The sequence below is a fragment of the Pelodiscus sinensis genome, unplaced genomic scaffold (genome assembly GCF_049634645.1).
Source record: "Pelodiscus sinensis isolate JC-2024 unplaced genomic scaffold, ASM4963464v1 ctg80, whole genome shotgun sequence".
Classification (NCBI taxonomy): Eukaryota; Metazoa; Chordata; order Testudines; family Trionychidae; genus Pelodiscus; species Pelodiscus sinensis.
In genome coordinates, this window is record NW_027465901.1 from 53,050 (window position 1) to 68,399 (window position 15,350).

General features: G+C 45.3%; 1 protein-coding gene across 5 annotated transcripts in view; it reads right to left on the reverse strand.

Moving 5' to 3' along the window:
* GPN1 (GPN-loop GTPase 1) overlaps window positions 1-15,350 on the reverse strand; it is a 93,385-nt gene that overhangs the window by 25,381 nt on the left and 52,654 nt on the right. For 3 of the 5 annotated variants that reach the window (XM_075916265.1, XM_075916264.1, XM_075916268.1), the window contains one exon: window positions 10,366-10,405. The exons of the other annotated variants lie outside the window; for them this stretch is intronic. In XM_075916265.1, coding sequence (XP_075772380.1) covers window positions 10,366-10,405 — 40 coding nt within the window. The remainder of the gene's footprint in view (window positions 1-10,365; window positions 10,406-15,350) is intronic. 5 annotated transcript variants of the gene reach the window in all.

Consider the following 15,350-nt stretch of genomic DNA (forward strand, 5'->3'; position numbering starts at 1 on the left):
TATTATTTTTGTACTTTACACACCCAAAAATTTCGTCGCCTGCTCAGCTACAATTAAGTTGTTGAAACAAATGTATTGCAATGGTAGAAAAAAATGTTGTGTGTCTGAAAACTGTAGGTACCGGGGGTTCTTTTTTTTTTTTTTTTATAAAAGGAGTACTTTATTAAAAAAAAAAAAAAAAATTGAGAAACACTGGTCTATCTAACCTGCTCTTAAATATCTCCAGAAATGGCAATTCTACAACCTCCCTAGGCAACTTATTCCAGTGTTTAGCCACCCTGACAGTTAGGAAGTTTTTCCTAATGTCCAACCAAAACCTCTTTTGCTGCCATTTAAGCCCACTGCTTCTTGTCCTATCCTCAGAGGCCAAGGAAAACAATTTCCCCCCTCCTCCCTGTGACACTCTTTATTGTATGTATAGTTGGGATTATTTTTTTCCAATATGCATTACCTTATCGACATTAAATTTCATTTGCTATTTTGTTTCCCAATCACTTAGGGTGTGTCTAGACTACAGAGTTTTGTCGACAAAAGTGGACTTTTGTCGACAAAACTATACCTGCGTCTACACTACCGCTGAGTTCTGTCGACATAACGTCGACAGAACTCGGCAGTTTTGTCGACGCTGGTAAACCTCATTTTACGAGGCATAATGCCTTCTGTCCACAGAGTTTCTGTCGACAGAAGGTGTTATTGCATGTAAACTGTCCTTTGCGTCTACACTACCATGTCGACAAAGCAGCTTGTTTTGTCGACAGAACTGAATGTAGTGTAGACGCTCTTTGTTGACAGAAGTTTTGTCGATAGTATCTGTCGACAAAACTTCTGTCGACAAAAGCCTGTAGTCTAGACGTACCCTCAGTGTGGTGAGATCTTTTTGAAGCTTTTCATCATCTGCTTTGGTCTTAACTCTCTTGAGCAGTTTGGTATCATCTGAAAAATTTGACACCTCACTGCTTATCCTTTTCTCTAATTCATTTATAAACTAGCTGGAGTTACCCAGCGTTGCTCAGAAAACCGGAGGAACTAATTGTAGAAAAACACTAGTCCATTATCTTTTTTTGAATGGTAGAAAAGTTGCACTGAGTTCTATAGGGATTAAAATATAAGTCTGCATCATCCCCGGGTGCAGGGGAGGTTACATGCAGGAGGGGTGCCCTAGCTCATGCCCGGGGCTGCAGGTGCCACGGGGGGCAGGGTTGTTGTGTGCGTGGGGGTCGTGGCACTGCGTGCCAGCGCAAGGTAGGGGGGAGAGGAGAGAAGAGGGTCACTTATGTAACCTTGCGGGTGGGAGGGGGCGAATCCCGGATGGCACTGGAGGCTGCAGACAGTGGACACAGGACCTAGGGTGGGCGGGGCAGCCCCTGCAGCGCAGCAGGTTACTTTTTTATCTTTACAGCTTGAGCTTGGGCCTGATAGGGTCCAAAAGTACTGTAAAACCTTCGCCTGGATGAAAAGTTACCCATGCAAAGTTTGGTTGTGGTAGCTCTTATGGTGTCCAAGCTATTAGCACACAAAATCAAAAACATTCTCCTTTATATAGTAGACTAGCCAATTAGCCCATCATAAGACAGGATTTTCAGGTCTTCTCTCCTGAGCTCTTCCCCTCTCTCCCCCACCCCCTCCCTCTCTCTCCTCCTACTGCCTACCCAGCTCTCAGAGCTCTCTTCCGCCTCCCGCCTCTCTCTCCCTCTCTTTCTCTCCCTCCCCCTCCTGCCTCTCGCTCTCCCTTTCTCTTCTCCTCCTCCTCCTGCCTCTCTCCCTGCCTCCCGCCCCCCTTCCCTCCCACCGTGGCGCTTGGCTGAGTGCTGCCGCAAGGGAGGGGGGCAGGGCGGTGATGTACAAGGCCAGGGGGCGGGGCTGTGTACGTCACCGCCCTCCCTTCCGCTCCCACCGTGGGGGAGCCCTAACAGCCCCTTGTGCTGCTGGCTCCCCCAGCGACCCGGTTGAGGGGCGCAGCACTCAGCTGAGTGCCACAGCAGGAGGGGAAGGGGGGCGGTGACGTACACGGCCCCCCCCCGCCTCCCCCTTCCCGTCCCACCGGGGCTCAGCTGAGCAGTGCAGCGCCAGTGCCACTCAGTTGGGCCGCAGCAGGGGAGCAAGCGGCCGTTTGAGGTCCACGCTCACCATGCATGGGGAGTGCGGACCCCAAATGGCCGCTTGCTGCCCAGGGCCCAGCTGAGCGGCGCTCCCGCCGGGGTAAGGGATGCCAGGTGTCCGGTTTTCTACCAGACAGTCCAGTATTTGCACCATCTGCCCAGTAGAAAAATTCAGAAAATACCAGACATGTGCAATGTCTGGTATTTTGTGAATTTCCGGCTGGAGGCGCCAGAGGGAAGCCTGGCGGGGGCGCGGGAGCGACTGAGAAGCGGAGCATGATTGGTTTTGGGAGCCTTGTGGTCGTGCGCAAAAGCCAGGTGGGCCGGGGGCTCCCCGCCACATACCACCCCCCCCCCCCCATACATACATAACATAAGAACATAAGAACGGCCGTACTGGGTCAGACCAAAGGTCCATCTAGCCCAGTATCCTGTCTGCCGACAGTGGCCAGCACCAGGTGCCCCAGAGAGGGTGGACCGAAGACAATGATCAAGCGATTTGTCTCCTGCCATCCCTCTCCAGCCTCTGACAAACAGAGGCCAAGGACACCATTTTATCCCCTGGCTAATAGCCTTTTATGGACCTAACCTCCATGAATTTATCCAGCTTCTCTTTAAACTCTATTATAGTCCTAGCTTTCACAGCCTCCTCTGGCAAGGAGTTCCACAGGTTGACTACACGCTGTGTGAAGAACTTTATTAGTTTTAAACCTGCTACCCATTAATTTCATTTGGTGTCCTCTAGTTCTTCTATTATGGAAACTAATAAATAACTTTTCTTTATCAGCCCTCTCCACACCACTCATGATTTTATAGACCTCTATCATATCCCCCCTCAGTCTCCTCTTTTCTAAACTGAAAAGTCCCAGTCGCTTTAACCTCTCCTCATATGGGACCCGTTCCAAACCCCTAATCATTTTAGTTGCCCTTTTCTGAACCCTTTCCAAGGCCAAAATATCTTTTTTGAGGTGAGGAGACCACATCTGTACACAGTTTTCAAGATGTGGGTGTACCATAGTTTTATACAGGGGCAGTAAGATGTTCTGGGTCTTATTTTCTATCCCTTTCCTAATAATTCCTCGCATCCTATTTGCCTTTTTGACAGCTGGTGCACACTGTGTGGAAGTTTTCAGAGAACTATCCACGATAACTCCAAGATCTCTTTCCTGATTTGTTGTAGCCAAATTAGCCTCCATCATACTGTATGTATAGTTGGGGTTATTTTTTCCAATGTGCATAACTTTTGCACTTATCCACATTAAATTTCATTTGCCATTTTGTTGCCCAATCACTCAGTTTGGTGAGATCTTCTTGGAGTCCCTCACAGTCTGCTTCTGTCTTGACTATCCTAAACAGTTTTGTATCATCTGCAAACTTTACCACCTCACTGCTTACCCCTTTCTCCAGATCATTTATGAATACGTTGAAAAGGATTGGTCCCAGGACTGACCCTTGAGGTACACCACTAGTTACCCCTCTCCAATCTGAAAATTTACCATTTATTCCTACCCTTTGTTTCCTGTCTTTTAACCAGTTCTCAATCCAAGAAAGGACCTTCCCTCTTATCCCATGGTCATGTAATTTACACAAGAGCCTTTGGTGAGGGACCTTGTCAAAGGCTTTCTGAAAATCCAAGTATACTATGTCTACTGGATCCCCCTTGTCTGCATGTTTGTTAACCCCTTCAAAGAACTCTAACAGATTGGTAAGACAGGATTTCCCTTTACAGAAACCATGTTGACTTTTGTCCAATAAATTATGCTCTTCTACATGCTTCACAATTTTATTCTTTACTATTGTTTCGACTAATTTGCCCGGTACTGAAGTTACACTTACCAGTCTGTAATTGCCAGGATCGCCTCTAGAGCCCTTTTTAAATATTGGTGTCACGTTGGCTACCTTCCAGTCATTAGGTACAGAAGACGATTTAAAGGATAGGTTACAAACTACAGATAATAGCTCAGCAATTTCCCATTTGAGTTCTTTTAGAACCCTTGGATGAATGCCATCCGGTCCCGGAGATTTGTTAACATTAAGTTTTTCTATTTGTTCCAAAACCTCCTCTAATGACACTTCAATCCGGGACAATTCCTCAGATTCATCACCCACAAAGGATGGTGCAGATTGAGGAATCTCCCCAACGTCCTCAGCCGTGAAGACTGAAGCAAAGAAATCATTTAGTTTCTCCGCAATAGCTTTATCGTCCTTGATTGCTCCTTTTATAGCTCGATCATCTAGGGGACCCACAGGTTTTTTAGCAGGCTTCCTGCTTCTAATGTACTTAAAAAACATGTTGTTATTTCTTTTTGAGTTTTTGACTAGCTGTTCCTCAAAATCTTTTTTTGCTTTTCTTATTACATTTTTACACTTGATTTGACAGTGTTTATGTTCCTTTCTATTTATCTCACTAGGACTGGACTTCCACTTCTTAAAAGATACCTTTTTGTCCCTCACTGCTTCTTTTACATGGTGGTTAAGCCACGGTGACTCTTTTTTAGGTCTCTTGCTATGTTTTTTAATTTGGGGTATACATTTAAGTTGGGCCTCTATTATGGTGTCTTTAAAAAGTTTCCATGCAGCTTTCAGGGACTTTGCTCTAGTCACTGTGCCTTTTAGTTTCTGTTTAACTAACCTCCTCATTTTTGTGTAATTCCCCTTTTTGAAATTAAATGCCAGGGTGCTGGACTGCTGAGGTGTTCTTCCCACCAGAGGAATGTTGAATGTTATTAAATTATGGTCACTATTCCCAAGCGGTCCTGTAACAGTTATATCCTGGACCTGATCCTGCACTCCACTCAGGACTAAATCGAGAATTGCCTCTCCCCTTGTGGGTTCCTGCACCAGCTGCTCCAAGAAGCAGTCTTTTAAGCCATTGAGAAATTTTATCTCCACTTCTCTTCCTGAGGTGACATGTATCCAGTCAATATGGGGGTAATTAAAATCCCCCATTATTATAGAGTTCTTTATTTTGGTAGCCTCTTTAATCTCCCTCAGCATTTCAATGTCAGTATCGCTGTCCTGGTCAGGTGGTCGGTAATATATCCCTACTGCTAATTTCTTATTATTGGAGCATGGAATTATTATCCATAGCGATTCTATGGAACATGTTGATTCACTTAATATTTTTATTTCATTTGATTCTACATTATCTTTCACATACCGTGCCACTCCGCCACCCACCCGGCCTGCTCTATCCTTTCTATACATTTTATATCCCGGTATGATTGTGTCCCACAGATTTTCCTCATTCCACCAGGTTTCAGTGATGCCTATTATGTCAATCTCCTCATTTAATACGAGGTACTCTAGTTCACCCATCTTATTAGTCAGACTCCTAGCATTTGTGTACAAGCACTTTAGAGATTTGCCACTGGTTATTTGTCTGCCCTTCCCTGATGCATTGGATTACTTTGTATGCGGTTGTTTGTATGCTCGGGCCTATGGTTTGCCCTCTCCCCTCCTCTCTTTCTGACTATAGCTTAGAGATTCTCTATCAATGGATTTTCCTCTAAGAGAAGTCTCCCTCCGATTTACGTGCATCTCCGCACCAATCGGCTTTCCCCCATCTCTTAGTTTAAAAACTGCTCTACGGCCTTATTAATGTTTAGTGCCAGCAGTCTCGTTCCACCCTGGTTTAGGTGGAGCCCATCCTTCCTGTATAGGCTCCCCCTCTCCCAAAAGTGTCCCCAGTTCCTAATAAAGCCAAACCCCTCTTCCCTACACCATCGTCTCATACACGCATTGAGACTCTGAAGCTCTGCCTGCCTACCTGGCCCTGCGCGTGGAACTGGAAGCATTTCCGAGAATGCCACCATAGAGGTCCTGGATTTCAGTCTCTTTCCTAGCAGCCTAAATTTGGCCTCCAGGACATCTCTCCTACCCTTCCCTACGTCATTGGTACCTACATGTACCACGGCCACCGGCTCCTCCCCAGCACTACACATAAGTCTATCTAGATGCCTCGAGAGATCCGCAACCTTCGCACCAGGCAGGCAAGTGACCATACGGTTCTCCCGGTCATCACAAACCCAGCTATCTATGTTTCTAACGATCGAATAGGAGCCTCTGGTTGTGAGCAGAAGCCGGGCGGGGGGAGTGGCTCCCAGCCCCACCCCCACCAGGCTTCTGCTGGCAAGTAAAGGGAGTGCCTGCCAGGGGCGTGACTGGAAGGACTCCTGCTGCGGCCAGTGGCTGCACCCTCCCCCCCTCCGGCCAGGTCCGCTTCCCGCCCTCCTTCCTCCGGTACAGCCCCATGGCCCCCAGACATCCCCCCCGAGCGCTGCTTCCCACCTCCTTGCCTCCGGGTCCCCCCTTCCGGCCAGCCCTGCCCCCCTTCCCCTCCCTCCGTGGCACACTCAGCTAGGAGTGCTCAGCTAGGCCCCGGCGAGGGAGCAAGCGGCAGCAAGCAGCCGTGCGAGGAGCACAGACCCCAAACGGCCGCTTGCCGCTGCTTGCTCCCCCGCCGGGAGCCAGCTGAGCGGTGCAGCGCGCCACGGAGGGAGGGGAGGGGGGCAGGGCGCTGACGTACACGGCCAGGGGGACGTGGCTGTGTACGGCATTGTTACAGACGCACAGACAATAGGCTACTATATATATGATAAGTTGAATAGGATTGGTCCCAGGACAGACCTTTGGGGGACCTCACTAGTTACCTCTCTCCATTTGGAAAACTTACCATTTATTCCTACCCTTTGTTTCCTGTCTTTTAACCAGTTATTAATCCATTGAAAAGCCTTTCCCTCTTATCCCATGACAACTTACTTTAAGAGCATTTGGGGAGGGACCTTATCAAAGGCTTTCTGGAAATCTAAGTATACTATATCCACTGGATTCCCCTTGTCCACGTTTGTTGTTCCCCTTAAAGAACTCTAAGAGATTAGTTAGGCATGATTTCCCTTTACAGAAACCATGTTGACTTTCCCCCAACAAATTACGTTCATATACAAGTCTAACAATTTTATTCTTTACTATAGTTTCAACTAAATTTGCCTGGTACTGACGTTAGACTTACCGGTCTATAATTGCCAGGATCACCTCTAGTGCCCTTTTTAAATACTTGTGTTACATTAGCTATCTTCCAGTCACTAGGTACGGAAGCTAATTTAAAGGATAGGTTGCAAACTAAAGTCAATAGTTCCGCTATTTCACATTTGAGTTTTCAGAACTCCTGGGTGAATGCCATCTGGTCCGGGTGACTTGTTACTGTTAAGTTTATCAATTTGTTTCAAAACCTCTTCAAATCTCAAAAACACCTCAATCTAGGACAATTCCTCAGATTTGGGCATCTCTCCAATACTCTCAGCCATGAAGACTAGAGCAAAGTATTCATTTAGCTTCTGTGCAATTACTTTATCATCTTTGAGGGCTCCTTTAACATCTTTATCATCCAAGGGCCCTACTGGTTGTTTAGCAGGCTTCCTGGTTCTGATGTACTTAAATATTTTACGATTAATTTTTGCATTTTTGGCTTCAAACTCCTTTTTGGATTTTCTTATTATATTTTTATACTTAATTTGACCACATTCATGCTAATTATTCACAACATTCTCTGGCAAACAGTTCCACAGGTTGATTGTGTTATGTGAAGAAATACTTCTTTTTGTTTTAGACCTGCTACCTATTAATTTCATTTTGTGCCCCCTAGTTCTTATGTTTTGAGGATTAAATAGCACTTATCTACTTTCTCTACACCAGTCATGATTTTATAGACCGCAATCGTAGCGCCCCGCCCCCCACGACACCTCTTTTCCGGTCTTTCTATATAGCCATTCTATTTTATTCATTGGTTTTGGTGGAATCAGAAAAGATTCAGAAAAATGCAATATATCTTTTCTGAGATAGGGCAACCACATCTGCACATCGTGGGCATACCATGGATTTATATACAGGCAATATGATATTTTCTGTCTAATTATCTATCCTTTTCTTAATGATTCCCAACTTTCTGATCACTTTGTGGATGCTTTCATAAAACTATTCACAATGATTCCAAGATTCTTTTTTGAGTTATAAAAGCTATTTTAAATCCCATCATTTTATAAGTACAGTTGGGATTGTGTTTTCCAATATGCATTACCTTACATTACATTTCATCTGTTATTTTGCTGCAGACTCACCCAGCTGAAAGAGATCATTTCATAGCTCTATGCTGTTTGCCTGGGACTTAAACTCTGAGTACATAAGAATATAACATAAGAACGGCCGTACTGGGTCAGACCAAAGGTCCATCTAGCCCAGTATCCTGTCTACCGACTGTGGCCAGCACCAGGTACCCCAGAGAGGGTTGACCGAAGACAATGATCAAGCGATTTGTCTCCTGCCATCCCTCTCCAGCCTCTGACAAACAGAGGCCAAGGACACCATTTTATCCCCTGGCTAATAGCCTTTTATGGACCTAACCTCCATGAATTTATCCAGCTTCTCTTTAAACTCTATTATAGTCCTAGCCTTCACCGCCTCCTCTGGCAAGGAGTTCCACAGGTTGACAACACGCTGTGTGAAGAAGAACTTCCTTTTATAAGTTTTAAACCTGCTACCCATTAATTTCATTTGGTGTCCTCTAGTTCTTCTATTATGGGAACTAATAAATAACTTTTCTTTATCAGCCCTCTCCACACCACTCATGATTTTATAGACCTCTATCATATCCCCCCTCAGTCTCCTCTTTTCTAAACTGAAAAGTCCCAGTCTCTTTAGCCTCTCCTCATATGGGACCCGTTCCAAACCCCTAATCATTTTAGTTGCCCTTTTCTGAACCCTTTCCAAGGCCAAAATATCTTTTTTGAGGTGAGGAGACCACATCTGTACACAGTATTCAAGATGTGGACGTACCATAGTTTTATACAGGGGCAGTAAGATGTTCTGGGTCTTATTTTCTATCCCTTTCCTAATAATTCCTAGCATCCTATTTGCCTTTTTGACCACCGCTGCACACTGTGTGGAAGTTTTCAGAGAACTGTCCACAATAACTCCAAGATCTCTTTCCTGATTTGTCGTAGCCAAATTAGCCCCCATCATACTGTACGTATAGTTGGGGTTATTTTTCCCGATGTGCATTACTTTACACTTATCCACATTAAATTTCATTTGCCATTTTGTTGCCCAATCACTCAGTTTGGTGAGATCTTCTTGGAGTCCCTCACAGTCTGCTTCTGTCTTGACTATCCTAAACAGTTTGGTATCATCTGCAAGTAGTTTCATATCATCTGCAAACTTTGCTAACTCCAAATTTACCCCTTTTTCCAGATCATTTAGGAATAGTGTTGAAAAGGACTTATCCCAGAACAGACCCCTCAAGTATGCCACTATTCACCTCTCTCTCTCTTTCTCTCTCCTGAAAACTGACTATTTTTATCTACCCTTTGTTTCCTATATTTTACCAATCTACAAGAGGACCTCGCAGTTTACCTTACTAAAAAGCCTTTACTGAGAGACTGTGTCAAAGGCTTTCTGAAAAACTAAGTACATTATATCCACTGGATCACCTTTTGTCCACATGCTTGTTGACCCCCTCAAAGAATTCCAGAAGACTGGTGAATCATGATTTTCCTTTACAAAAACCATGTTGATTCTTTCCCAACAAATTATGTTAACCTACGTATCTGGCCATTCTGTTCCTTACTATAGTTTCAACCAGTTTGCCCAGTACTGAAGTTAGACTTACCAGACTGTCTGGATCACCTCTGGAGCCCTTTTTAAAAATTGGCATCACATTAGCTAATCTCCAGTCATTGAGTACAGAAATGGATTCAAATGATAGGTTATAGACTACTGTTGAGAGTTCTGCAATTTCACATTTGAGTTTTCAGAATTCTTGGGTAAATACTCCTTGAAGCTAAGGGATTTTTACCATTCCCAGGACTCTCAATAGTAGTTTCTCTACAGCTTGTATAGTAGAATTATTCTCTCCTTGCTTTATCATCTATTCCCCACTGTAAACATTCTACACCTTATATGCCTTCCTCATGGCTCTCAGGCACTGTGTTCCAATGTTTTCACATTCATTTACTAGCACTAATGCATTTGAATGGAGTGTGGTTTGTGGAAAAGACTACCTTAAAAATTAAAGCTACAACATTCCAATTCTAGAAACGGAGGATGGGCTTGTCACTAAGTATGATTAAATTAAATAATGGGCCTCTGAAATATTGTGGAAATTTTATTCCAGAAGATTAGGAATCAGAATATACTTTGAGAAGCTGGGGTTCTGCAGGAAAATTGAACAGACAATTCAACCAGAACATGTAAAATATTTGTAAATCTTTACCAATGATTTTTTCAGACGCTCATATTCTGGACGATACTCCCTGAAAAGAGAAACATTTTGAACATTTACTTATAAACAATATCTACCCGTTACTTAAACCTCTGAGCATATTTCCATAACTCCAACAATTAAGACATTTAACATTATAGCTACATCTAGAATGCAGCCTGAATTTTCAATTACCCACAATAAAACCAGAAACTGAGTGTACAATGGCACCTTATTCCAGAAAGATTTTTTTCAAAAAACATAGGACCAATACATGGGCTGTCCCTCTTCACCCAGAAGATGAGAAAATAAGGACAACGACAAAAACTGCAGCTTTCTCTCACAGAGGCAAGCCGGCAGAGATTCAACTCAGAGATGACTGAGATAAGGCTACTATAGTGAGGTAAACTGCCAGAATTAGTGAGGATGACATTGTGCACAGTGTTGGAGTAGCCATGTCGGTTCCAGGATATTAGAGAACAATGTGAGTGAGGAAATACCTTTTATTGGATCAATTCTGATGGTGAGACAGAAGTTTTTGAACAACAGAGCTCTTCTACAAGTCAGGGAAAGTTACTGGGAGCGTCACAGCTAAATACAAAGTCAAATAGATCATTTAGCATAAGCAATTACTGCCTATTATAAGGGAGGGGTGGGTACTAAATTTGGACCCCAGACAGTCCCAGAAGGAGCAGGGCCTCAGGTGGAAGGGGCAAGGCCAGGACACTTCCGTTCTTCCCCACCCACAGACTGACTGGTCTGTGGGCAGGGGAGCATGGGAAGTCTTTGCCCCCACCTCTCCTGGTGGTGGGAGATGACTTTGTGCACACCCCTACTGCCCCCAGAGGGATCAATCAGCACCTGGGGGCGGGGGAAGCATGAGAAGTCTGCCCTGCCCTGCAAGGGAGCACTGTGCTTAGTCACCCACCAGCTGAGCAGCAGCTAGCAGTTGACTAAGTGCAGAACCCCTTCCAGGACAGAAGGAAATTTCATGAGCTCTCCCCCGACCAATCAGGGCCAGGGGGCGAGGGGACTATACAAAGTCTCCTCCCACCCTGCCCCCATCCTGCAAGTAACACATAGCACTTCTAAGCACCGCACACTCGTTGCAGGGCAGGGCAGGGCAGGGCAGGGCAGGGCAGGGCAGGGCAGGGCAGGGCAGGGCAGGGCAGGGCAGGGCAGGGGACTTCATGTGCTTCTCCCAATGCCCAGGCCCCGACTGGCCTGGGAAGCGGGAGCACCTGAAGTTTTCTCCTGCCCTGCCAGGGGCTCTGCACTTAAGAGTCAACCGCCAACTACTGCTCAGCTGGCAGGTGACTAAGCGTGGTGATCCCTTGCAGGGCAGGGCAGGGCAGGCCAGGCCAGACTTTGCATGCTCCCTCCCCACCACCCCCCTCCCCGTAGGCCCTGACTGGCCTGGGTGAAGGGGGAGCACGAAGTCTCTCACTTCCTACCCTCCGGCACGCAATGCTTAGGGTTAACTGCCAAGGTTTACTCTAAGCACTGCACACTCCCCTGTCCCTAGGCCCTGATTGGCCATGGGGTGGGGGAGCAGCATGACCTCCGCAGGCCAGATGAACCCATTTGGCAGGCTTGATCCGATCCGCAGAGGCCCTTTTGCCCACCCCTGTTCTAAGGGCAGGTCTATGCTACCGCTTATGTTGCTATAACTTGAATCACTTCAGGGGGTGGAAGCTTTTTTCACACTCCTGAGTAATGCAAGTTATTGTGACGTAGGTGATGTCCACAACTGGCACTATATTGACAGGAGATGCTCTTCTGTTGACATAGCTTCTGCCTCTCATGGAGCTAGTGTAGACTAGCCTAAAGGGACCAATAACGGTGAAGTGACCCGAGGGGGTTAGTGGATTACACACTGTAATATACCCTGTAATATACACTGTAATATTGTCCTTAAGACAATGATTTTTTTTTAACTGATGAATTTAAGCTCCCAGATCCATCTTTTGAAAGGCTTGTGCAGGTTTCCTTAGGGTGAACACATTTCACAAAGCAAAGACAGATGATGTGGGTAAAACTGAAGTACTCAATGCTTCCCTCCCCCCCCCCCCATCTTCACAGAGGTCAGCTCCCAGACTTCTGCACTAGACAGCATATTATGGGAAGGAGGTGGGCAGCCCTCAGAGGAGAAAGAACAGGTTAACAAGTATTCAGAAAGGCTAGACATACACACATTCACAGGGCAAGATACAATGCATCCGAGAGTGCTGAGGGAGTTGGCTGATGTGACTGCAGAGCCGTTGACCATTATCTTTGAAAACTATCTGGGGAGATTCCAGATAATTGGAAAAAGGCAAATGTAGTGCCCATCTTTTTAAAAGAGCAAAAAGGACAATCTGGGGACCTATCGATCGGTCAGACTCACTTTGGGCCCTTGAAAAATCATGGAGGGAATATCAAGGAATCCATTTTGAAGCACTTGGAAGAGAGGAGAGTGATTGGGAACAGTCTACGTGGATTCAACAAGGGAAAGTCATGTCTGACTAGCCTGACTGCCTTCTATGACAAGGTAACTGGCTCTGTGGACATGGGGAAGGCAGTGGACAGGATATATCTTGATTTTAGCAAGGCTTTTGATATGGTCTCCTACAGTATTCTTGGCACCAAGTTACAGTATGTAGGAACAGGTTTTTAACCCACTGTGGGGATAGCTGGTAGCCCATTAATATATAGGTAGGCTATGGTCTCCGGTTAAGCCTTCAAAGAGGCCTTGCTATACAGTCGAACCAAGACACAAGGCCCTGGTGAGCCAAACAGTAACAGAAAGCTTTGGGAAAACAGAACGAACACAGGAAAGGAGTCCTGTCTGTTTATAAGCTAGGCAGCACAACACCAAATGGAAAGCAATAATTGCGTACCACTATCATGCATTTCACACACACACACTCAAGGTTACGGCCCTGCAAGGTGCCTCACAGTCTGCATGGGAAAGAGACAAGAGCTGCCTTCTCAAGGCCGACCACGAATTGCTGCCAAGGAACTAGAGATAGCACCTCCCCCCTTTAATAAGCCCAATTTGAAAATTTACTAAAGGCATATTATAAACAATTGCTTGCTGCGTACCTCACTCAGTTTTGTTTTTGCTTTATACCCCTACACAAGCACCTATGAACCATACCCCGCACCTGTTGGGAAAAGCACCGTCATCACTTCTCTGGATCCCGACCAGAACGTAGCTATGGATTGCAACTCTTGGTGGGAGGGGTTGGGGCATATACTTCCATTTAGCAGTTGGGTTAACCTGAGACATGGGCAAAACTATTATCTAATCTTTTAGACTATTGGCTCACTGGATCATAATACCTTGCTGCTAGAACCTATCCAGGGGCTCAGGAACTCCCCGCCCCATTGTTTCTCTCTGCCCATCAGTCTATTGTAATTACAATATAGTCTATTGTAATTATTTTCTTGGCAGTGTTTGCTGAGCCCAAGTGGCAAGGTGGCACTACGCCAGCACTGTGTGTAATAAACCCTCTTGCTTGAATCTACACAGTGTCTACATTTTGGTTTCTAGCACAGTAGTATGGATTGTATAATTGGACTGCAAGGTAGATAGAAAGCTAGCTAGATAATCAGGCTCAATGAGTAGTGATCAACAGCTCGATGTCTGGTTGGCAGTCAGTATCAAGTGGAGTGCTCTAAGGGTCGGTTCTGGAGGTGGTTTTGTTCAACATCTTGATTAATTACATGTATGAGGAAATAGACTGCACCCTCATTAAGTTTGCAGATTACGCAAAGCTAGCGGGAGAGGTAGCTACACTGGAAAGTAGGGTTAGGGTCCAGAGTGACCTAGACCAAGGGTGGGCAATAATTTTTACTGGGGGGCAGGGTCATTACAAGATTTTGCAAAATGGTCATGGGCAGTACTGTTCTATGGAGGAATAGAATCATAGAATACTAGCACTGGAACGGACCTTGAAAGGTCATCGAGTCCAGTCCCCTGCCCTCATGGCAGGACCCAGTACTGTCTAGACCATCTCTAATAGACATTTATCTAACCTACTCTTAAATATCTCCAGAGATGGGGATTCCACAACATCCCTGGGCAATTTATTCCAGTGTTTGACTACCCTGACAGTAAGAAACTTTTTCTTAATGTCCAGCCTAAACCTCCCTTGCTGCAGTTTAAGCCCATTGCTTCTTGTTCTAGCCTCAGAAGCCAAGATGAACAAGTTTTCTCCCTCCTTATGACACCCTTTTAGATACCTGAAAACGGCTATCATGTACCCTCTCAATCTTCTCTTTTCTAAACTAAACAAACCCAATTCTTTCAGCCTTCCTTCATAGGGCATGTTCTCTAGACCTTTAATCATTCTTGTGGCTTTTCTCTGGGCCCTCTCCAATTTCTCCACATCCTTCTTGAAATGCAGTGCCCAGAACTGGACACAATACTCCAACTGAGGCCTAACTAGTGCAGAGTAGAGCGGAAGAATGACTTCTCGTGTCTTGCACAGAACACACCTGTTAATGCATCCCAGAATCATGTTTGCTTTTTTTGCAACAGCATCACACTGCTGACTCATATTCAGCTTGTGGTCCACTATAACCCCGAGATCCCTTTCTGCCATACTCCTTCCTAGACAGTCGCTTCCCATTCTGTATGTGTGAAACTGATTGTTCCTTCCTAAGTGGAGCACTTTGCATTTGTCTTTATTAAACTTCATCCTGTTTACCTCAGACCATTTCTCCAATTTGTCCAGATCATTTTGAATTATGACCTTATCCCTCCAGATTAGTCGCAACCCGTCCCAGCTTGGTATCATCTGCAAACTTAATAAGAGTACTTTCTATGCCAATATCTAAATTGTTGATGAAGATATTGAACAGAGCCTGTCCCAAAACAGACCCCTGCGGAACCACACTTGTTATACCTTTCCAGCACGATTGTGAACCATTAATAACTACTCTCTGAATACGGTTATCCAGCCAGTTATGCACCCACCTTATAGTAGCCCCATGTAAGTGGTATTTGCCTA